The sequence below is a fragment of the Panthera pardus genome, unplaced genomic scaffold (genome assembly GCF_024362965.1).
Source record: "Panthera pardus isolate Hobbes unplaced genomic scaffold, ASM2436296v1 HiC_scaffold_21, whole genome shotgun sequence".
Classification (NCBI taxonomy): Eukaryota; Metazoa; Chordata; class Mammalia; order Carnivora; family Felidae; genus Panthera; species Panthera pardus.
In genome coordinates, this window is record NW_026526777.1 from 1,245,569 (window position 1) to 1,269,152 (window position 23,584).

Below are 23,584 nucleotides of genomic sequence, written 5' to 3' on the forward strand. Positions count from 1 at the left end.
ACCTCAGGACGGTGGCTCGCCTTAATGTCCCTCCTCCACAGCGGGTGCACAGAGTCCCCAGCCCCACCGTCCACACTCAAACTAAACCGAGTTAGAAAATAAGCTCTTTAATGGGCGACGGGAGGAAAGGCTGTCGGGTGGGAATGGGGTTAGGGTGTCAGAAGCGCATCCCCCTGCGGGCTAAGTCGGCTCGCGCCTCCTGGATCTGGCTCTGCAGTTCGCGGGCGGCGTCCTCGCAGTCGTGAAAAGTGGCCACGCGATAGCCCACGGTGCCCAGGGCGTAGCAGCCGGCGGACACCAGCAGGTAGGCCGGCAGTGGCCACAGGACCTCCCGGCATGCCGACGGCAGCTCCAGGCCCAGGGCTCCCGTGGCCAGCGCCGCCCAGGTGCAGCCCAGGAGCGCCAGTCCCCAAAGCCACTGCGCTAGCTTCGTCATGGGCACTGCGGGAAGAGAAGGCACGGCTCACGCTCCCTCCCGCCCCGCTCCCACTCCCCCCCCCCCCCCCCCGGCCGTCCGAGTCCGAGTCTCCGTCCTCCCCCACCCGCCCTCCGTTCCAGCTGCCGCAGGGCCGCTCCGCCGCCGGGCCCGCCCGGCTCGCCCCCCGCTTTCGGCCCTCAACCCGCACTCACCTCCGCCCGCTTCTCCCGAACCCGGCGCGGCCCCGACGTCCGCGTCCCGGAGGCCTCTCGGTTCGCGCGGCTTTCTGGGAGTTGTAGTCCCCTAGGCGGTGCCTCCGCGCGGCCTTCTGGGAGTTGTAGTTCTCGCGGCCGCGCTTGGGCGCGGCGGCCGCCTGAGCGCAGGGCGAGTTTCGCTGAGCTTCCGACTGTGGCCTGTGGCCTGAGTCCGCGGGGGCTTCGGTGCAGCTTCTGTCCCCCAGGACCCCGCTCGAAGCTGGCGTCCTGCTGAGGACACCTTCAAACATTTGCAAGAAGATGGGAATGTAATCTCGTCCCCCTTAAACTTCTGCACAGAAATCCCATTTATTCACTCATTCTTTCCTTCACTCGAACGTTACCTGATCACCGCGACAGACTTTGGAGAAACAGAGATGTCAAGACACTCGCCCCAGTGCAGATGCATTCGCAACTGACCATGATGCCGTGAGATGGGTGTTAGAACAGAAGTGGTCATAATTTAATGGAGAGACGCAGGGAGCGCCAGTGCAGCTTGGAGCTAGCTAGAGGAAGAGGGGCTCTGGGGCGGGGTGCGGGATGGGGAGGGGTGTCTTTCGGAAAAAAGTGTGCGGACAGGAATTACCTGATGAGTTTAAGGTATTGAGAGAAGGTGAATACATCACATAAAGAGTGAATTCATGGCAGGTATATAGAGTAAAAGAAAAGGCGGGCGGTTATCAACATCAGGGGAAAGACTCACAAAGGAAAGAGAATGGATAAGAGCCTGGCCAAGCCCTCTCTGGACAGAACAGTAGCTGAGCAGAGTTAGGGTTATCAGCACGCAGCTGCCAGAGAGCACACACCGGAGGAACTGCGGGCCCCTCATCATACAGGGGCAACAGGGTCATTACAGGATATGGGAAAGGACCGAGTTCAGGTAATATTTAAAGAAGCAGCGTTTCTGATATGTTCAGGCTAAGCGTGAATGTAAGTGACGGAATCAGCAAGCCTGGACTGAGAGGTGGACTGAGTCCACCTGGCGCGAAAAAGGCCCACCCCGAGCTAAACCAGGAACCGCTGCAGCTTAAAAACCCTATCCCGCCACACCCGGCCGCGACTTCCCTGACTCCTCTCTCTCTCTTTCTCCCTGAGTCACGGAACCTCGCCCGAGACCTTAGTTCCCAATAAAGCCTTTGCTAAAATTTTTTAGCCTCTGACTCCTATCTTTACCCTGCCCGAAGCCTGACCTTAACAAAGATAATGAATCGTAGAGAATTATATAAGAGATAACTACATAATTAAGAGAAATGTAGAATTTGTGTCCAGACCCCCAGATCTGAAGCTTTGCACAGAGGTTGGAAATTGAGGCTGCTTCTCTGGGTCAAAGTAATCTGCCAGGCTCAGCGCCCGCCCCCCCCCCCCCCCCCCAGGGCGGGTGTTCCAGTCTCACTGGTTTCAAACTGTAAAGTTCATGACTGAGCCATTTCAGAGAGCAAAATTTCTCAGGCTCATGTCCTTGATGTTAATTAACAAAAGCAGATTTTTACAGATTCGCAGAGTCTTAGTACAGACGTTATATAACTCAGCTGTGAAGACTATTTTCACAGCCCTAATAATGTAAACACTGAATACTGAGTTAAGTAAACATCGGGATATAGTTGAATTGAGAGGGTGGGGGAGGGGAGTGTATTAGAAAGGTCGTGAATAAAGAGAACCATATCCTCATCATCCATGGCAGGTGGTCAATTAATTAGATCTAAGATGGAAGAAAAGAAATATTAATATGAGCACATTACTAACAAATAGGAGGTGTACCAAAGGAAGCAGCCAAGAGTTCCAGCAGTGACTTAGAGGGTAGCAGGTACGGTGAGCAGGAGAATGGGCACAGGGGACTGGTATTTTGCATTAAGTGCCCTGTAAAACTAGTTGGCTTTTTAAACTATGCAAATTCCTTTGTTAACGTAAACAATTAAGACAAAATAAAAACACTTTTACCAATTTGCTGTATGCAGTTCAAAGCCACACCCCACCTGCTTCCCAATTTCACCCAAAATCCTACTGGTCACTCAAGACCTCACTAGTCACAGCGACTTCCGGCACAGTCCAGGGGCTGGGCATCAGCAATGTAGATCCAGAAACTCTGTTTGTTCACCCACGGGAGACCTGGCCCTGAAAGATTGCCACTCCCCACAACAGTTTTTGGGGAAAGATAGGGCTTGTCCTACGACACATAGAGACAGATAACAAATTATACTATCATAATGATCATCGGCAGCAGGATAAAAATTCATCGAAGGGCTATTACATGGCCTGCCCTGTGGGACATTGTTATATTTAATTTTCACAGCGGCAGTAGGTACTTTTACACCCCCAAGTTTAAATGAGGAAACTAGGACAGATGGTAAATGGTAAGTAACTTGCCCAAGGTCCTGAAAATAGCGAGTGGCAGAGCTGTGCCATCGGACTCAAAGCTCTGCGCTTAGTGATTTCACCTTCCTGGTTACTGGTACAGGAAGGGGCAGAGAGGGATCACCGTGGCCGCTGACAGTCACTGATTGATTGCCTTGTGCCAGGCACTGTAATGAGTACTTTACGGGCGTTATCTCGTTCAGTCTTCCTGGCCACCGTATGCAGCAGGTGCTGGTATTATCTCCATTTCACAGATGAGGAAACCGAGGCAAAACCCACATAATCTGACTTCAGAGCTTGCAAACTCTGCCACTGCAATATAGCACTTCTCTCCCTAGACCAATGGAAGGAAATAAAAAGTGAAGAAATACATAAAAAAGATCCCAATTTAGGGGCGCCTGGGTGGCTCAGTCAGTTAAGCGTCTGACTCTTGATGTCAGCTCAGGTCACAATCTCACGGGTTTGAGACCCGCATCGGGCTCTGCGCTGACAGTGCTGAGCCTGCTTGGGATTCTCTCTCTCCCTCTTTCTCTGCCCCTCCCCCTCCTCTCAAAAAAATAAAAATAAGAAACGTATATGCCAATTTAGCATGGGATAAACACAGCAATTCAAGCAAGCGAGGGAGAGGGACAGGTTGAGAACCATTTGCAAAGTACATTGTTAGATTTCAACCTCATACCTTATCCCAAAATCAATTCCTAGTGCATTAAAAAAAAAAAAAAAGTGACCAATGGAAACCCTAAATATGCACAAGAAAATGTGCGTACATATTTCTCTGTGTTTAATTCAAGCTTCACGCCCTCTAGGGTTGCAGGTTTAGCCCCTGTGCTCCTGCTCTGAGTGCCCAGAGTCTGACCGGTGACACTGACCATGTCTTTATTTCCCTGCATGGCCTGCCCGGGGACAGCGCAGCTCCGGGACGGTCGGAGCACCGTGTAAGAAACCCAGCAAGGGCTTCTGTAGATGTCAGATGAGGGCCAGAGGCAAGGACAGGTTAACATTTGATGGCCTCCAGGGAAACTGACCCGGCTTTCCTGGTCCCGTCGAATGGAACCACTCTAGAGACTCCCGCCTGCCAGACACAGGGTCCTTGGCCTTGGATAGCAGGGGACAAACGCCAGCAGATTCTTATGGTCCAACTCCTCATCTTCAATCTTTTTGAAGATCATCTCTCCTCTCCTGCCACAGAAGGACAGCGCACGTGTGACTGTGGCAGGGTGTGAGAGGCAGTGCGGCCTGGGACTTGAAAGTCTGGGGTTTTAGAGCTTGGCTGTCATGTGCTTGGGTCCTTGCTCTTTCTTTTACTTAGCTGTATGACCTTGGGCAAGGAACATACTTTTCTGAGCCTTAGGTTCTCCCCCTAAATAATGGAACCAATCATTGGTCCTCTGTGGTAGGATAAAGGGAGGTGACACAGGAGGCCGCTGACACCGGTGTGCAGAGTCTGGGAAGCCTGCGTGGGGTGTTAGGCCCTCTGGTCGTGAGTCACCTGTCAGGGCCGAGGACGCACCCCTAGCCTCCCTAGACTCCCTGCCATCTTCTGAGGGAAGCTCCTTCTGTGGATGGCTAAGCTCATGTTCGTGGCGGCTCTCAGCTTTGGTGTCAGAGGAAGACGACGTCCTCAGCCAACAGTACAGAATCCCACACCGCACAGAGGGGGGTTGACCGCCAGGGGGGAGGCTTCACGGAGGCCCCAAAGCCCCCAGTCGATACCAGGAAGATGGCCAGGTGGGCGGGTGGCGGTGGGGTGGCATCCACGGCCCGGGGAACCCTGAACAAAGGCCCAGATTCGAGAGTTCACGGGCAGTGACTCTTGCTGACTGTGTTTTGGAAGGAGACCGCTTCGTGGGGGCGTGGCCGGAGACGAGGCCAGAAAAGCAGGCCTCGCCAGGCTACTAGAGACAGCTTCAAAGACTGGTGTTGTGGGACAGGGTGTCGGTCCCTCAGGTCAGCAGCTCCACCCCAAGAACACTGGGTGCCCACAGGTGCCATGCTGATTACTGGGTCCTTGGGGAAGGTTCCAGTTAGTCAGGCTGTGTTGCCTCCGTGCCTGACCCGAGGGCCCCACAGTCGCACAGAGGCCACAGGACAGACACCCGTGTTATTAACAAAAACACACGCCCCGCCACACCGTAGCCAGGCCTGAGGGGAAATGGTAGACCAGAGGTGGAGGGCCTGGCTGAGTCAGGGTTTCCCAGAGCAGGGGGGGTGGGGAAGAGGCTGGCCTGAGGGAGGCTGATCCTGGGGACTCATCAGTCTGGAACTGATGTTGGGGGGGGAGGGGGAGTTTCAGCAAAGGGCCGGAATGTGACAATGGTGTGTTGCTAAGAGAAGCTTGAACAGAGGTAACAAATGTGTGCCAAGCACCTGTTCCGCGTCAGGCCCCGTTCTAGGGGACAAACCAGGCAAATTCCCCGCTTTCGATGAAGCATTCAATGAAAACGGATAAATTGCCTGCCTCGGTGAGGTGGTGGGAGACGGACGAGAAACACATCAATATTTAACGTATCAAGTAATGAGACCTACCGTGAAGGGAACACGGGCGAGGCCGGGGGCGGAAGCACGAGGAACACACTCGATCACACGCGTGCTCAGAAAGGTGTCCCCGGAGGGACGGGACCCCTGAGCGACCTGGAGAAGAGTGGCCAGGCAGTGGGAACATCAGGTGCAAAGGCCAAGAGGCGGAAGCATGCCTGGCACTGGGGGCCCGAGGAGGCCCAGCTGGGAAGAATGCAAGGTCAGAGGGGTTCGGAGGGGGGTGGGGCCGGCAACTGGGAGGCCGCCTGCAGCCCCGCCTTCAATGCTTTTTTGTTCTTGTAAAGAGTTTATTTTATTTATTTAATCTTTTTAAGTTTATTTATTAATTTTTTTTTTCAACGTTTTTTTATTTATTTTTGGGACAGAGAGAGACAGAGCATGAACGGGGGAGGGGCAGAGAGAGAGAGGGAGACACAGAATCGGAAACAGGCTCCAGGCTCCGAGCCATCAGCCCAGAGCCTGACGCGGGGCTCGAACTCACGGACCGCGAGATCGTGACCTGGCTGAAGTCGGATGCTTAACCGACTGCGCCACCCAGGCGCCCCTAAGTTTATTTATTTATTTTGAGAGAGAGAGAGAGAGAGAGCGCGCGCACGCACCTGCAAGCTTGAGAGGGGGAGGGGCACAGGGAGAGGAGAGAGAAAATCCCAAGCAGGCTCCATGCCGTCAGCACAGAGCCCCAGTGTGAGGCTCAGACTCATCAGCATGAGATCGTGACCTGAGCCGAAATCAAGAGTCAGACGCTTAACCCACTGAGCCACCCGGGCGCCCCTAAACGTGTTAAGCCATCCCAACACCCAACGTGGGGCTCGAACCCACAACCCTGAGATCAAGATTGCACACTGCGACTGAGCTGACCGGGTGCCCCTGCACTTGTAATCTTGAGCAGGTTATGTTAGCCTCTCTCTCATTTTACCTCTTTTCATTTCACTAAAACGGGTGTACCGGTCAGGACTCTAGAGAAACAGAAGCCATAGGACGTGCATACGTAGAAGTAACGTGTATTTTTAAGGAACCGGCTTATGCAAGTGTAGTGGCTGACAAGTCCCAAATCCGCAGGGTCTCCCTCTGTCAACACTTGGCTTCCTCCTGACCTCGGTGGGGAGCCGTGGGCAGAGGGCCAGGCGGCAGCCCGGGCGAGTGGGGCCACCTGGCAGGCTGGAGACCCGGGAGGAAGCAGGCTGGTGGTCAAGTGTGAAGGCCGCCTGCTGCTGTACTCCCTCTTGGTCTGGGGCGGTCGGTCTCGGGTGCAAGAGCTGAGATGGAGAATATCTATCAGGCACGAAGTACGCTGACCGGCAGGTGGTAGATGCCGACTTGACGGTCGTCCTTGTCACTGAGCGCGACCGCGCGTCGAATGCCTAGTGGGTCGGGCACTCTGCGCGGAGCCTCCACCGCGATATTTAATTCGAGGCCTCGTTACCACAATTTGAGGTCGGTTTTATTACCCCCGTTTACAGCCTCAGAATGGAAGGTGCATAGAGGTGGCTCGCCTTGCCGAAGGGCCTTCTCTCCCGGTAAGTGTCAAAGCCAGAGCCAGAACTCAGGTCAGGCTGATCTCGAGACCCAGGCCGTTCCACTTGCACGTGCTGTCCAGAACCTGAACTCTCCGAGTCGGGAGGCCCGAGTCACAGAGGCTGGAAGTGGGGACTGGAGGCTGAGGCAGGAGGGGAGGGGGGAGTCTCGCTGGGGAGAAGTTCCCGTGAAGCAGCCAAGGTCAGCCCTCACGGCGCTCTTGGCCCAGAGAAGGGGTATGTGGAAGGTTTCTTCCGTGGGATCCTGGCCTCTGGACACACAGCCTCACCCTCACCTGGGCGGGGGACCTCCCTGCTCTCCCTGCTCATTGGAGGAGGGGGTTCTCGGAGAAGAGCTCTCACGGGTCCCGAGGGCCGTGTGCTGAGGTCTGTCCCCACAGGGCCTCAGACCGAGACTCGTGCTGTCCTCCCCAAGCGCGCCACAGTAGTCACCCTGTCGCTGACAGAACGGAAGGAAGGTGCTCACCATACAGTGGTTGGACGTGTTATTATGGAATTTCCCAATGTACACAAACTAGAAAGAACCGTACAATGAATGTGTCGTTACCGTAGGACTTGACCTTCTCAACTAGGGCCTGCAGCTCCCCGTGAAGGAGAATTTTCTAAAGATCCTGTGATGGTATCGTTCCTAGCATGATTATACTGTGTTGTAATCTTGTGTTACCAAGTGTTAATTTCTTGGGGCGCCTGGGGGGCTCAGGTCATGACCTCTGGGTCTGTGAGCTCGAGCCCCTCACCGGGGTCCGGGCTGGCAGCTCAGAGCCCACTTGGGATTCTCTGTCCCTCTCTTTCTGCCCCTCCCCCGCTCTCAAAATAAATAAACATTAAAAAAAAGAAGTGTTAATTTGTTAAATGCAAACACTGCGAATGTGTTTCCATTTCTCTTTATCTTGAGGCACCTCTGGCGCCTCAACGGACACGCGGGACCTGTGTCCTAGGGGGTAGTTGTTGAACGGCAGGCCCAGGTGGAAGACAGTGGGTTGGAGGGAACGACGCCCACCCCACCCCACGCCCGTGGGTGCGAAGGCAAGAGAGGGGGGACGGCTGACTCCGGGGATCCCTGCTGCCCCACACTTTGCTGTCACTCCAGGTGATGAGGGGCACCTGTCTCTGTCCTCTAGGAACCCAGCCAAGTAGCGTTCCCGGCACAGTCTGTGTGGCCCCCGGGGGGGGGGGGCGGGTTGGGGGACTGGGGAACTAGGGTTTGGGAGCACAATCTCCATCTTGGCCCTGCCCCCTGAGGAAAAGGCAAAGAAAGGTACCTGAAGCAGAGCAATTAAGTGCCACCGACTGTGCCCGGCAGAGGGTTCCGGCCATTGTTTGCTTAGGAGGCGGCCCTGTGAGTGACCCTAAGTCAAGGAGGGGAGTGGAGGGGCCTTCCCGAGGGGGCAGGGCCTCCGGCTTCTCATTCTTTTACGGTTCCCACAGGCCCAGGGCCTTCTCTGCTCACAAAGGACTTCAATGCTGGCTTTTGACTGAACCTTTCCCCTTTGTATCTGTCTCTGTGTCTCTCAGCATCTCTGTCTCTGGCTCTCTCTTGTTTCCCAACATCCTTCCCGAGCCCCTGGGGAGCAGAGCTGGGGGGCCTGGCAGTGGGAACCGGACTGTGTCCTGTTCTCACCAAGGACAATGAGGGCCGGAAAGGGCTGGAGCCAGGGCCTGGCGCGGACTCTCGCTCCCTGCCTGTCCTGGGCGCCCCCCCCCCCCCCCCGCCCCATCCAACCCTGTGGTGTCCCCTCCCTCCGGTGCCAGTCAGGGAGGAGTCCAGCCTCTGCTGGGGGTGGGGGGAGATAGGGAGCACTTTTGCTTCACCTTCCCACCGACCTCCTCTCTGGTGGCATCACCTCCTGCCCCAAAGCCCGTGCCTCCTGGGCGGAGCCGCGGGACGTCCTCCCCGGCCTGTCCCCCCACACATCCAAGGCCCCCTCCCCCGTATTATTTACTCCTGTTTCCGGAGCTGGTGGCGGGACCAGCGGGTGGACGGGTGTCAGGGCCACGTGTGAGGGAGCAGGAGGAAACATCTGGCTTCCCTCGTCCTCCAGGGGCCGCCTCGCCAGCCCGGAGGCCTCCAGCCCCTGGGGGGGAGCCAAGCCCCAGAGGTTAGCACCTTTGCCCTTCCCACCTTCGGGCCTGCAGAAGCCTTTGTGGCCTCATACCCCCTTGCTTAATGATGGTTATTAGTGGGTAGAATGCCCCTGCCAGGGTTAATTGGTAGGTTAGGTAACTAGGCACCCCAGAGATAGGCTGGGTGGAGAGCTGAGATCGGCACCCTCGGCCTCGTAAATGCACCTGTTCCCGAAGAAGGGGTCATTATTCCTGAGCCACATGCTGTCACTGGTGCCTACACGGTAGGTGGCAGCAGGTGCTCCGGTCGCTTGGCAGGGACCTGGACCCTACTCTCCGGCTCCTCCCCACCTGCCTTAGCCTGGCCCCACCCAAACTCTCATCTCGGAAGCCAGGGTACCCTCAGGTGACCAGATCCCCTGGGTGTCTATGTTCCCTTGGGCTGGGACCCGGCCCTCTGCCACAGCTCCCACCCCAGTTCAGGAGGAAGTCAAGGTTTGACAGAGGGGGCCCTCGGACCAACCCAGCCTCCTCTTACAGCCAGGGCCCATTTGGAATAGGCTGTCATCCTCCCCCAGAGGGTCCCACATACCACACATCCCCTCACCATCACTAGGTAAGTTCCTCTCGGGGAGACTCTGGTCTCCTCTGAACTCTCCTTGCCTTGTTCCCAGGGAGACTTGACTCCAACTTCAGGCCCCCTCAATGGGCCAGTCCTTCAGGGTCTCCAGGGTTGGCTTCCCCCGAGAGAGGCTCACCAGAGACCCAGCAGGAACCCTCCCCAGCCCTCAGGGCAATGGTACTGGTCCCCAGGAGATGCGAGCTAGTGGCGCCCTCTGCAGGCATCCTGGGGAAATTGCAGAGCACTCGTTAACCTAGGGACGGAGGAGCCTGGCGTCTGGGGTTCCCGCCACAGATGGGAGTGGGTGGGGTTGGCCCCTGATTAGAGAGAAGGGGCTCTAATCCTGGACCCACTCACTTCTTCATCTCCACTGGGTCTTTGTCCCTACTTAGACACATCCCACGTGCAGTATTGTTACCAGACGGGCAGATTCTTTCAACCAGCCCACCAGTCTTTACTGCCCATTATCAAGCACAGTGCAGAGTACCAAGTGACCAAGGCAAGGTGCACACCCCAAAGACCACGGCTTCCGGGAGGGGCTGCCTAAGGAGCCTCAAAGGACAAGTACTCTGGACAGAGAGGTGTTCCTCAGGGCAGGACACAGCATAGGACCTGAGAAACCACATCCTTCACTTTTTTTTTAACGTACATTTATTCATTTTTGAGAGCTAGAGATAGAAAGTGAGCGGGTGAGGGGCAGAGAAAGGAGACAGAAGATCCCAAGCAGGCTCCACGCTGTCAGCACAGAGCCCCGTGCGGGGCTCCAGCTCATGAACCACGAGATCATGACCTGAGCCGGAACCGAGAGTCAGACGCCCGACTGAGCCACCCAGTCGCCCAACCACATCTTCATTTCCATCAAGGTTGGCTCCAAGGTCGATGGCCTCGTCCCTACCATTTTGTATGCTTTGCTAAAGCACAGCAAGTTCCTATCTCGGCTGCAAGACAGGAGAGAAATGAAGGCACCAGGACAAAGAGGATGGGCAGTGATCAACCTCGGGAGTCTCCAAACACGGACAAATGTCCACACTGGCATTTCACAGACGGGGCCGGGAGGACGACGTCGGTAGAGAATTCCCTTCTGAGGACTTGGAGGAGGGGCAGGGGCCCTGTTTGCTCAGGGTGGGTAGTCAGAGTAACGAAGCCCCCAGAGGTGTTGCAGGGGCGAGGGGCCTTTCCTTCCCTCATTCCCGTTCCAAGATCTAGTCCCGTCCTGACCGGCAAGGAAGGCTTCCTGCGCTCAAGCCCCGACCCCTCTTCCGACAGGTCAACACAGCAGGTCACTCACGCACTTCACTTCCGCGAGGAGACTTTCACACGAGCACGCGCCGCTCCAGCGCCTCACAAAGCGTTTGGCGTGGATGGTGCTCGATCAACACCTGCTAAAAAGGAACCTTAGAGGAAGAAGCCCCGCCACCCCCATGGCTGGAGAGCACAGGTATCGGCCTGCCACGGCAGCCCGCGTGTGCGGGGACGGCACAAGAGGCTCGCGGTAGATCACGGCTCACAGAACTACAAAGAATCAACTTTATTGGACACGCAGGGTCAGTTTCTCTTTTTGCCCTTCCCCGTGACCTTGGCTGGGGCGAGGACTGGAGCTGTTGCCTGGTACAGCGTGGAGGAGATCTTGTTGATGTAGTACAGGCCAACCATGGAGAAAATGAAGCTGCGGGTGAAGACAGGAAAGTCACGGCATCGGCGGGCATCCGGCCAGCCTGGTGCCTCCTCGGGCAGGCGGGCGGCGGCAGTAGGGCAAGAATCCTGGATCAGGTTTGGGGAAGTGGGGAAGGGGAAAGGAGGGAGGGGGAAGCACGCTGCGCCCCTTACCCAGCTGCGAGGCACTTACCAGGTGGTGACACAGACACGGTGAATGAGGCCGGATGCAAAGAGAGCCAACAGGAGGCAGAGGAGAACTGGGGAGGCAAGACGGCACAAGGAGGGTGCTGGTCGGAGTGGGAAATACCAAGCCTTCATATGTGCATTCTAGGAGACACCCGGGGCGCTCTGAATCTTGGGGGACCTGCCTGGAGGGAGTTGGCATGACACTGGCAGGAGGACTTCAGACGGCCTTAATGATGCCCGGGACATGGAGGTAGGAGACGCATGCTCCTTACCAGCTCTGTCACAAATGTCACTTAACTTCTCTATCCTGGCTTTCTTCCAATGTAAAGGAAAAGGAAAAGTGACAGCAGCATCTGAAGGGCAAGGTTTGCTGCTGTTTGGGAAAGAGGGTGAGGCCTTTGCCACAACAGCCAGCCACTAAGGATTGATTCGCTCAACTGGCTGTCCAGCGGTGGAAGCTGAGGGCCTCAGTCCCCGGACACAGGTTGGAGGGCAGAGGGTCTGGACACCCATGCCCACGGAAGCAGGAAAGGGTCTCCGGGGCATCCGGAGTAGGACTGGAGAGAAAGTGAGAGGGTAGAAAGGAAGGGCAAACACCGACCGCCCAGCTGGGGAGGGCAGCGTAGGACAAGAAGGCCAAGAGCCCTGCCCCACAACAAAGGTCTCTTTCCGAAGCACAGGAAGACAGAACACATGCAAACAAAACCTCCGAAGGCTTGAGGCTGCAGGAGGGAAGGAGCTGGGGGAGACTGCAACAGGGCTGAGTGGAGAGAGCAAGGCCCTGAGAAGGGTGCAGAAACCAGGTCTCTGTTCTACGGGAGGAAGGCTCCACAAGAGGCGGCATGTGCTGTCACTTTCAAGCTTGTGACACTCCTTAGGTGACCCGGCCTCGACGTCTGATTTGCTTTCTGACCTTAATTCTGCATAAATAGCGAAATCATCAAGTCTCCATTACGCAAGCAATAACAAGTACGTTTCAAACAGGAAACGATCTCACGTTTATTCTAAGTCGGTCAGGGTCGCTGCTGAGGTGAAATCTGGAGGCTCTAACGCTTAAGCTACTGACGATCCTGTCAAATACACAGAATCCACGAACACCGGCTCAACCTGACATCAGAACCCCTCATAGAGTCAGTCCTGTTCCTTCCTCTGGGGGGAACAAAGACCGTCCCCAAGGACGTAGGCAAGGCGCGCGCCCTGTCCTCAGACCTCCCCGGGGAAGTGGCCCAAAGGCAACTAAGTTTCGCGCTTTCCGGCCTTCCCTTCCAGCTCCTCCAAGAGCTAGAGGACGTGTTCCGGGAGCGTCAGCGCCTCCGACAGCCTCGGCAAGCACAGCTCCCCTACGCAGCCCGGACCAACTAAGCGCCTGGGAGGCCAGTCCCCTGCTGGGGGAGGTTAGAGCAGAGGGCTCACTCACCGCCCCCTCCACCCCCCCCCCCCCCCCCCCCGGTTCGCACTTACTCTCGGGGAAGATCTTGGCTTGGAATCCTTTGCCAAAGACCAGATTCTCCAGGTTGTTGAAGGCCTGGGCCCAGGGAGTTAAGGGTGGGACGAGAGACCCGGCAGAGCCGCGCGGCCGCCTCCTCCCCCCGCGCCCCGCCGCGCAGGAAGGATACGGTGAGAGAGAAGACGAAGAGGCCCGAGCCCAGCAGGCCCCCCTGGATGGTGAGCCACTCGGTGGAGGCCAGCTGGCGGCTGTACATCTGCATCCCGGCGAACAGCAGCAGGGACAGGAGGGAGGAGAGCGCCAGCGAGGTGCCCGTACCCACGGCTGGAGGGGCGGCGACCACAGGAGGCGCCGAGTCGGGCTCGGCCCGGCCCCCGGCCGCGGCCACAGCCGCTTCCCCGCCCCACCCCGGGCCCCGCGCCCCCTCGCGACCCCCGGCGTCCTCGCCCCGGGCGCCCGAGCTCTCCCGCCCCCGGGGCCCAGGACACGTCAGCTCTGCGGGCAGAGGACCGCCACAGCCGGGCCGCCCCCACCCCACCACACTCGTCCGTCGGGGGGGGATCCCGCCGGCGCCGTTACCCATCATGTCCTGCCCTCCGGTCCAGTGGACGCCTCGGGACGAGCCGAGAGCGGATGGAGCCGAACCGGGGCGGCCGGCCGTGCGCATGCGTCAGCCCGGCCCGCGGGCTCGCTTCCCCCCCACGTCTTCCCCGCGCTCCCTCTAGGCGCCTGGCCGCAGCGCCCCCTGCCGGCAGGGAGGAAATATTGCGTCCAGGAGGGGCCGTGGCCACCGCCCTGGTCCCCGGCCCTTCCCCGCACCCGGAGCGTCTGCCGCCTCTCGGCGCAAGCTGCTGGGCCCGTGGCCCCTAGCCTCTAGCCCACGTGTGTCTTCTTTGCCATTTATGTCGTCTCCAGTGCCCGTTCCTCACACCTCCCTCCGCCATGATCGCTGGCTGGGCATCTCCCGTGGACTCTTGCCCAAACCAAAATCTGGTCCTCCCATCCTGGAGCCCGTCTTTCTCTGAAACTCTCCTCCCGCTTTATATAAGTAAGACTACGGAGCCAACGAAGAATGGCAACATAAGAAATGGCTCCCCCTCCAATGCCATTCCATGTTACCCACACCTCCCCCCCCCACCGTCTTCCGAGGACCACGTGGGGAGAACTATTTCCCACCTCCTACCTCGACGGGCGCTGTTCGAGGCTGTCTCTGGAGCATGCGCAGTGACATCTCACCCCCACCCCTCCCCACACCCCCACCGGGCTCCCGCATTAAGCCCGGGGTTCGCAGCCGCAGCCGGGATCGGGCACCCGGGGGCGGGCGGGCATGGTAAGGCCATGGCTGAGGGTGAGGACATGCAGACCTTCACTTCCATCATGGACGCGCTGGTCCGCATCAGTGTGAGTTACGGTGGGGTCGAGGGGAGAGGACGGGGGGTGGGGGGGCACAGGGGTCCGGGGCCGGCCGGAACCTTGAACAGGTGGAGATGAGGCAAGATGCCGGGATGCAGGCAGGGGCCTGGGGAGGTCAGAGGGGACCGGGAGGTTCGGGGTGTAGTTTGGAGAGGGTAAGCCCGGAGGCAGCCCGGAGGTGAGTGAGGTGGCGTCCATCTGCTGGGGTATGAGGAACCAGGAGCCGCCCGGATGCAGCGGCTGGGCTGGGGTGCCCGCCGGCAGTGCACCAGGGCTGGGGCTCTGTACGCTACGAGGAGGGGGCGTGTGTGAGCTCGGATGTTTTCCAAGAAAACCGAGGCTAGGTGAGGGGCGATGAAGGAGCCGCCCCACGGTGCAGTTCCAAATTTGGACCCTTCGGCGAGACCCCACCCCACCGCGCCCCCACTCAGGGCTGCCTCGGAGCCCGCGGTTGTCATGGCAACCCGTGCCCGGCTCTCCCAGGGGCGGTGCCAACCCTGCCCCCCCCACCACTTCCTTCCCCCTCCCTGCCTGTCCCTCCCTCCTTTGTGTCAGCTGCGCCCCTGACCGGGATGGCTGCGAAGAGAGGGACCAAGGTGAGGCGGGGGGGTGGGGCATAGCTTGAGGACCCCCTCCACCAAAAAAGGGAGGGGTACTTCCGGTGGGGAGGGGGCAAGTAGGCGGGAGCTGGGCTCCCCGTCGCCTGGGGAGGGGGTTGCGGCTAGTCAGGGGGAGGGGGAGGGGGCGGGAGGGCCGGACGGTCGGGGGCGAAGGGAATGGGCTCGTCTCGCCGACCCGAGGAGCCGGGTGGGGAAATGAAGGCTGGGGAATGGAGCCTGGGGCGGCCGCGGGCCGAGCCGCGGCAAGATGATGGACGCGGTGAGCAGGAGGATGGAGAGCGAGCGGCGCCTGGCTATAGGGAGGAGTCACGCCGGGGCGGAGGGGGGTGCCCCCGAAGGGGGCGGGGGTCCGCACCGAGCTGCAGAATGGGCGGTGTCCTTGAGAGCAGCTGGCGGCCCAGAGGTGGGGGGAGGCGGGCAACCGCCAGGGGAGAGGGGCTGCGGGCCCAGCTCCCCCGCAGGGGGAGCGAGAGGGGCGGGGCTAGAGGCTGGGGGAGGCTGGCGCTCCAACCCCCCCCCCCCCCCCCCGTGGGCTTTAGCTCTGTGCCAGAGCAGGAGAGGCAGGCGACAGAGCCGGGAAGGTGTATGAACCAGGCCCCGGCCGGTGCTGGGGAAAAGCCTTAGGCAGCTCGTCTTCTTGCCCCTGCTCCAGACCCCTTGGGTTTCTGAGGGCTGCCGAGAGGCCTGCGGAGATGTGCCCGGTGTCGTGCTCTGAGCCGGCCTCCTGCTGTCTCCACAGACAAGCATGAAGAACATGGAGAGAGAGCTGCTGTGTCCGGTGTGTCAAGAGATGTACAAGCAGCCACTGGTGCTGCCCTGTACCCACAACGTGTGCCAGGCCTGTGCCCGGGAGGTGCTGGGCCAGCAGGGTTACATAGGCCACGGTGGGGACCCCAGCTCCGAGCCCACCTCTCCTGCCTCCACCCCTTCCACCCGGAGTCCCCGCCTCGGGCGCAGAACTCTCCCCAAGCCGGACCGCTTGGATCGGCTGCTTAAGTCAGGTGGGGCTGGGTCCCGGGGACCGGGGGTGGGGACGCTGGGGTGTCCACGGGGAAGATGGAAACCTCTGTCGCCGGTCAGGGGCATCTGTCTGTCTTGCGGGGGGTGAGGAGACCGTTCACACAGGCTCTAATGCGAGCTGAGCTCTGGCACAATAAAAAGTCTTTTTTTTTTCCATGGAGCAGACTCCCTGCCCCTCGGCCGGCCGAAATGCTCACCTCCCTACCTCCCTGCACTTCCACAGGCTTTGGGACGTACCCCGGGCGGAAGCGAGGCGCCCTGCACCCCCAGGTGATCATGTTCCCGTGCCCAGCCTGCCAGGGTGATGTGGATCTGGGGGAGCGGGGCCTGGCAGGGCTGTTCCGGAACCTGACCCTCGAGCGCGTGGTAGAGCGGTACCGCCAGAGTGTGAGTGTGGGCGGCGCCATCCTGTGCCAGCTGTGCAAGCCCCCGCCACTAGAGGCCACCAAGGGCTGCACCGAGTGCCGAGCCACCTTTTGCAACGAGTGCTTCAAGCTCTTCCACCCCTGGGGCACCCAGAAGGCCCAGCACGAGCCCACGCTGCCCACCCTCTCCTTCCGCCCCAAGGTGAGCCAGCCCTCGAAGAGCCTGCGGAGGGAGGGACGCGGTGGTGCCGCATGCTGGGGGGCAAGCCCGGCTCTGTGGGCTCGCGAAAGGAGGTGGGTGGAGGTTCACCTCTGCCGGGCTCCTCTTTCTGTAACAACAACAACAAAAAGGCACCGGACGAGTCTTTAAACATCGTCCAGCCTCCATCCTGTCTGCTGAATGAGAACGATAACATCTGCCCTGCCGTCCCCATGCCCTGAGGGTTGTGGAAGGGATCACATGAGATAGTGTTTGTGAAAGTTACCTGTAGGCTGAAAAGATCTGTCTGCGTTCACGCGTTCACTGAGTAAATATTTATCAAGCCTGGTGCCTGGTGCTATTCTAGACGCCGGGGACAGGGCAGTGAACAAGATGGGCAAGGTTAATTATTAGCCGCAAGGCAGAGATTAATTATCGTTATTATTGCTATTAGCACGCATCCAGAGGTAGAGGGGAGGGCGGAGCTAGGCGAAGACCTGGTGCAGGCCAGGCTCCCTTTGGTGCCAGTGTGCGCCACCAGGTGGCACTGTGGAGCACCCCGGCCGGGCTCCCCCACAGGGCCGTGGAGAGGCAGGGCCAAGCGCTTGGGTGGTCGGTCAGCCCCCTCAAGCCCGCCGGCGGCTGACGCGGTCACTGCTCTTTCTGTCCCTAGGGCCTGATGTGCCCAGACCACAAGGAAGAGGTGACCCATTACTGCAAGACGTGCCAGCGGCTGGTGTGCCAGCTCTGCCGGGTGAGGCGCACCCACGGTGGGCACAAGATCACACCGGTGCTCAGCGCCTACCAGGCCCTCAAGGTGAGGACTCTGCCTCGCTCAGCCCACACTCACGCCCTCTGGCACCTCCTCCTACATGCTGGCCTCTGCCGAGCTAGGCACGATGCCCACCTCTTTCTTCCCCCTCAGGACAAGCTGACAAAGAGCCTGACATACATCCTGGGAAACCAGGACATGGTACAGACCCAGATCTGTGAGCTGGAGGAGACCGTGAGGCACACTGAGGTGAGGGAGGGCATGGAGGTGGGCCCTGGGCCCTGCCGGGGAGTGGGAGCCGGAAGGGGGGTGTGCGTGGGCATGGCCCGATCACCTGGTTGCCAGCTCAGGAGGCCCATGTGGGGTCCAGGGATGTGTTAGGGTTCTGGTTAAGCCAGGTTGCCTGGGACATGGGTGCCCCAGACCAGGCTGTACCTGGGGCTACAGTGGGGACAGGGCGGCGGTCACCCAGGACAGGGAGAGCTTGGAAAGCCCCGGAGACATAGCTGAGATGCCCTCAGGCTCGGCTGCCGCTGAGGGTGGCACACACCTCTGACACTTTCCGGCAGATGGCTCGAATCGGCCGACGTGGGGATAGACAATAAGGAAGGGGCAGAGGCCGGTGGACATTAGTGCAGTCGTGGCCTCTCTTGTTTGGGGGACTCCTTAAGGGCTCAGGGTTGTGGTGTGGGCATCCAGGAAGGTCAGCACAGAGCTTCAGAAGTTAAACCCATGTGGGTGTCCGGGGGTCTTTGGAGACGCGAGCCTGGCTCTATTGGAACGGGCGGGTAGGGTTTCCCCAGATCTGCCGTGGTCCCCGCCCCGGTGTGGCGCCCCAGGAGGCAGGCACAAGTGCCGCCTTCGAGAGGAAGATAGTGAGTGTTGCTCTCTGGGCAGGTGAGTGGCCAGCAGGCCAAGGAGGAGGTGTCCCAGCTGGTGCGGGGGCTGGGGGCTGTGCTGGAGGAGAAGCGGGCATCGCTGCTTCAGGCCATTGAGGAGTGCCAGCAGGAGCGCCTGGCCCGTCTCGGCGCCCAGATCCAGGAGCACCGGAGCCTACTGGATGGCTCAGGCCTGGTGGGCTATGCCCAGGAGGTTCTTAAGGAAACAGACCAGCCCTGCTTTGTGCAAGCAGCCAAGCAGCTGCACAACAGGTACCCGGGGGCGCGGCCCGGGGCGCGGGGGCGCAGGGGTGCGGCCAGTGTCGAGGACGGCATGCGAGGTGCAGCCCCCCGCACAGACGCAGGGGTGCGGCCAGTGTCGGGGACAGCGTGCGAGATGCTGCCCGGTGGACAGACAGGTCCCCAGGCTTTAACACCGGGCCCAACCGGTACCCAGCTCGCCTGCGGGGACGGGAGGAGACCCACAGCAGGGGCCGAGGCTCTAGGGACAGGCGAGGCCGGGCGGAGGGGAAGGGCGGCGGCCCGGAGGGCAGTGCCTGACCCTTGCTGACCCCGTCGCAGGATTGCCCGGGCCACGGAGGCCCTGCAGACCTTCCGGCCGGCCGCCAGCTCCTCCTTCCGACACTGCCAGCTGGACGTGGGGCGTGAGATGAAGCTGCTGACAGAGCTTAACTTCCTGCGAGGTAAGGAGGTGGCCAGGCCCCGTGCCCCATTAGAGCCCTCCCCCGTCTCCCCCCCACCCCCCCAGCAGCGGGCCCGGGGGGCAGCGCCCACCGGGACGTCCCGGCCTCCCGCCCAGCCCGGCCTAGCCGCCCCTCCCCGCCGCCGCCCGCCCGCCCGCCCGGCCACACCGCGCTCAGCGCTGCTTCTCCCTCTCTTTGTTTGTAGGCTGTGGCCACCGCGGACTCCGCTCCGGAGCACCCCAGGCAAGTCAGCGGCCCTGCCCCGGGGGCCCTGCCCTGCCGCCCCCACACAGCTCGGCCACCCACCCCTGCTTCCTTCTCGGTCCTCCCCCTCCAGCGCCCTCTGTCTCTCTCTCTGCCTGCCTTGGGCTCCTGCCTAATCCCTGCCCTCTGACCTTTTGTCCTCCGGACCCTCGCCCTCTCTACTTGCCTCCTCTTCCCCTTGACCCTGGTCTCCTGCTGCTGTCCTGCTCTCACTCGCCCCCTCCCGGCCCCTGCTCTCTGGCTTGCTGGCCCTCGCGTCTGTCTCCCTCCCGCCCCGCCCCCTCCTCCTGTCCGTGCCCTTTAGCCTGGGTTCCAGTGGCCTTTGTCTGCCTTTCCCCGGGCCCTTCTTTATTCGTAGAATAAACAAGGTCATAGAAAGAAGGGTCCCCATCTGGTCTAATACCTTTTTTGACAGAGGAGGAAACTGAGGCCCAGAAAAGGGAAGCAACTGACCTAAGGCCAGAGTGAGAGAACGGCAGGCCAGGACGGGCACGAGGCCCCCTGCCCCCCGCCCCATCCACACCCGTCTCTCCCCTGGGCTGTGCCCTGCCCGCCCCCTGCCCGGCCCCCGGCCCCCAGACGGCCTTCTCCGCGGCTCCCCCTCACCCACACTCACCCCCCCGGCCCCCGCTGCTTCCCCTTCCCTTGCCCGCCCTCCCCGCCAGGCCGCTGACCAGGCCCCCACTGACCCCCTCTGTCTCTCCCCACAGTGCCCGAGGCTCCCGTCATCGACACCCAGCGCACCTTCGCCTACGACCAGATATTCCTGTGCTGGCGACTGCCCCCCCACTCGCCACCCGCCTGGCACTACACCATCGAGTTCCGGCGCACCGATGTGCCCGCCCAGCCGGGCCCCACCCGCTGGCAGCGGCGGGAGGAGGTGAGGGGCACCAGCGCCCTGCTCGAGAACCCCGACACGGGCTCCGTGTACGTGCTGCGCGTGCGGGGCTGCAACAAGGCCGGCTACGGCGAGTACAGCGAAGACGTGCACCTGCACACGCCCCCCGCACCCGGTGAGCGGCGCCCGGCTGGGCACAGTGCGGCCTTCGAGGCGCGTAGGGTACGCGGGGACCCACTGAGGCCACCGACGGCCGGCGAGGCAGCACAGCGGGCCGCGCGCCAGCTCTGGGGCTGGACCACCTGGGTTCGGACGCCCGCTCTGCCTCTTGCCAGCTGTGGCTTTGGGCAAGCTATTTGTCCTCTCTGAACCTCGGGTCCCTGTTCCGTAGGGACAATAGCAGTATTGTTGCTGTGAGAAGGGACTGAGGTCCGTTCCCAGTAGTAAACGTGGGGGCAGTGACTCTCCAGAAAATGGTCTGGCCCCTGGGGCGCGGGCGGAATCCAGGAGCATCACCACCCAAGTGGGTGTAAGGGCCGGGTGTGAGCACCAGAGTGTGGGCTGGAAGGCGTGGGTCGGAGGGGAGGGGGGTGTCACAGCTGGGACGGAGCGGCAGTGGGGGCTCTGTTGGGGGGGGGGGGGGCGCGGCCACAGGAGAGGGCCAGGAGGAGGCGCTGCAGGCCCGCTGGGAGACCGGTTTCTGGACCCACTAGTCACTCCTAAAACTCTATTTGGGGTCCCAAGCCCATTTGGGATGCCCCCTTTTTTCCCCTCATGCCCCCGATGGTGGTCCTCCAGGCCCTGGTCCCCAGAGCCCCCGCCCAGCCCTCAGCAGCTTGTTCCATGTCCTGAAACCCCCCAGTGTCCTCCAAGGCCTGTGTTTGTCCCTGAAGCCCTTTCTTTGTCTCCCTCCCCCGCTGCAGTCCTGCACTTCTTCCTCGACGGCCGCTGGGGCACGAGCCGAGAGCGTCTGGCCATCAGCAAGGACCAGCGAGCGGTGCGGAGTGTTCCGGGGCTGCCCCTGCTGCTGGCCGCCGAGCGGCTGCTCACCGGCTGCCACCTGAGCGTGGACGTGGTCCTGGGAGACGTGGCCGTGACCCAGGGCCGCAGCTACTGGGCCTGTGCCGTGGACCCAGCCTCCTACCTGGTCAAGGTGGGCGTCGGGCTGGAGAGCAAGCTTCAGGAGAGCTTCCAGGGAGCCCCCGACGTGGTCAGCCCCAGGTCAGGCCTCTCGGGGAGGGACAGGGTGTGGGGGCCCTGGGTGGGGGAGCTGGGCCCAGGACGGGGTGGCAGCGGGAGATCGGGAGCAGGGACGCCGGGCCGAGCCCGGCGTGGGCTCCGCCCAAGGGGCTGGGAGGCTTGCTTTTCGGAGGAGTGTGTCGCTGGGGAAGGGGATGTGAGGAGAGGGCACCGTCCACCTGCTAGCACCTGTCCCTCGGGCCCACCAGGCCACCCGTCCGGCCTCTGCATCTCCCAACGCCGTTCCCAACGTGCTGTCTCCACAAAACCCACTCTTCCCAGGACCTCCTTCACCACGTCTGTTTTCAACATCCTAAAATCCTTCCCTTGACGTTGCCGTCTCCACCCCCTCTATTGCCAGCGCCCCGCTTAACGTCCCCCACGCGTGCGCCTCCCCGAACCCTTTCTCCCCGCACTGTCCCTAAACACCCCATTTCCCTGAAATGCACCCCCATCCCACACCCCTCCACCCCAGCTCTCTCCCCACACCTGCCTTCCTGACAGCCTTTCTCTCCCCAGCCCCTCGGTCACTAAGCCGTCTCAACCCCCTCAAACCCTCCTCGAGCTCCTTGCCGGCGTGATGCCCCTCCCCCATTGCTCTCCTCACCCCTTCCTGTCTCCTGCCTCCTCATGGTGCCTGATCCTCACCTCCTTCTCCCCTACCTCTCGTGCCAACGTCCTTGCCCTTCGATACCGCTTTCCTCGTGGACTCAGACCCCCCCCCGCCCCATATTCTAACCCCTGTGTCTGCGACGCGTCCCGAGTCGATCCTTTCAACCACTCGCTCCCCGACATCCCGTCCTCTCACCGTCTCAGCCCTCGGCCCCACCCCACCCCTTGTGTCTCAGCCAGCCCTCGCCGCCCCCCGTGCCCCACTTCCCCCCTCCGCTCCCAACACCTTCCCACCCACCGGCTCCCGCAGGTACGACCCGGACAGCGGACACGACAGCGGTGCCGAGGACGCCACCGTGGAGGCTTCGCCACCTTTCGCCTTCCTGACCATCGGCATGGGCAAGATCCTGCTGGGGTCGGGGGCCAGCTCCAACGCGGGGCTGACGGGGCGGGACGGCCCCGCGGCCGGCTGCACCGTGCCCCTGCCGCCCCGCCTGGGCATCTGCCTGGACTACGAGCGGGGCCGAGTTTCTTTCCTGGACGCCGTGTCCTTCCGCGGGCTCCTGGAGTGCCCCCTGGACTGCTCGGGGCCCGTGTGCCCTGCCTTCTGCTTCATCGGGGGCGGTGCCGTACAACTGCAGGAGCCCGTGGGCACCAAGCCCGAGAGGAAGGTCACCATCGGGGGCTTTGCCAAACTGGACTGACCCAGGCCCTGCCCCCCCAGGCCTGCTGGAGCTGGGTTATGCCTCCGGCAGCTTCCCCCTCACGCTCCTCCTGCCGCGCCCTCTCGGCCCTTACCCGATGTCTGTGTATTCCTGGGGCCTTCCCTCCACCGGGGGACTCCCCTCTGCTCACCTTTCTAGATATCCCTCATTCCCTCCAGCCCCCGCCGAGTCTCTGCCCCGCACCCTTCCCTTGGCATCTTACCCGAGTCACGGAGGGGCCCCCTTCCCCATCCCTGTCCCGTGCCTCTCCCCCGGCTGCCGGGGAGGGAAGGCATCTGGAACTCTGGGCATGATCCCCAGTCTGCCCTCTGCACTCTGCCCTGCCCAGCTCCCTGCCCCGTCAGTCCTCAACTACAGCCTTGGGGCGGGCAGGCTTTTTTGGCCAGACACTGCCCAGGCGCTCCCTGGTGAGGGGAAGGGGGCCCCGTCATCCTGCTTTAGTCGTTGGGGTCCCCACGCCCCTCGGCCGCATGCCTGTATCCCCTGTCTCCCTCTTGCATGCTTTACCCCGTCCCACACCCACGCCAACGTGCCAAGTCTCCCGTGGGGCCCCAGCTGAGGTTGGGTGTCCCCCGTGGGTTGAGCTAGGCAAGGCCTCTGGGGTCCGCTGCTGCCCCCCTGCAGTGGGCACTGCCCGGCCCGTGCCGAACAACAGCTGTTATTTTCATGGTTTATAAACAATAAACTGTGATGCCGGCACATCTCCGCCTTCCATTCCTTTGTTTCCTGTGCTGGGCGTAGCAGACGGGAAGGACCCGGGGTGCAGCACCGTGGCTCAGAGCAGGGGTGCTGGGCGGACCCGGGGCCCGAGGGAAGGAGGTCCCTGGCCGGGTGCTCTGGGCCTCCCGCCACACCGGCTCCCG

The 23,584-nt window shown here is 61.2% G+C and overlaps 3 protein-coding genes across 7 annotated transcripts; 1 reads left to right on the forward strand and 2 right to left on the reverse strand.

The window, feature by feature from the left end:
* Positions 1-91: 91 nt before the first annotated feature.
* Positions 92-728, reverse strand: DPM3 (dolichyl-phosphate mannosyltransferase subunit 3, regulatory). The gene is made up of 2 exons (XM_019431536.2): positions 631-728; positions 92-441 (listed from the first exon to the last, which is right to left on the reverse strand). Exon 2 carries the CDS (start codon positions 434-436, stop codon positions 158-160), a length of 279 nt encoding a protein of 92 aa, XP_019287081.1. The 5' UTR covers positions 437-441; positions 631-728; the 3' UTR covers positions 92-157.
* Positions 729-11,296: 10,568 nt separating this feature from the next.
* On the reverse strand, positions 11,297-13,783 carry KRTCAP2 (keratinocyte associated protein 2). The gene is made up of 5 exons (XM_019431579.2): positions 13,652-13,783; positions 13,242-13,396; positions 13,087-13,150; positions 11,630-11,696; positions 11,297-11,449 (listed from the first exon to the last, which is right to left on the reverse strand). Exons 1-5 carry the CDS (start codon positions 13,737-13,739, stop codon positions 11,329-11,331), a joined length of 495 nt encoding a protein of 164 aa, XP_019287124.2. The 5' UTR covers positions 13,740-13,783; the 3' UTR covers positions 11,297-11,328.
* A 63-nt stretch (positions 13,784-13,846) lies between these two features.
* TRIM46 (tripartite motif containing 46) lies at positions 13,847-23,420 on the forward strand. Of its 5 annotated transcripts, none has more exons than XM_053908757.1 (10): positions 13,853-14,473; positions 15,845-16,106; positions 16,349-16,692; positions 17,363-17,506; positions 17,615-17,710; positions 18,359-18,612; positions 18,922-19,043; positions 20,018-20,320; positions 21,069-21,366; positions 22,307-23,420. In XM_053908757.1, the coding sequence occupies exons 1-10, from the start codon at positions 14,015-14,017 to the stop codon at positions 22,698-22,700; spliced, it is 2,676 nt and encodes an 891-aa protein (XP_053764732.1). In that variant the 5' UTR covers positions 13,853-14,014; the 3' UTR covers positions 22,701-23,420. The 5 variants fall into 5 exon arrangements, with proteins under 5 accessions (XP_053764734.1, XP_053764736.1, XP_053764732.1 ...); XM_053908760.1 differs by lacking the exon at positions 13,853-14,473 and adding an exon at positions 14,867-15,081; XM_053908758.1 differs by lacking the exon at positions 13,853-14,473 and adding an exon at positions 15,252-15,364.
* Positions 23,421-23,584: the final 164 nt, after the last annotated feature.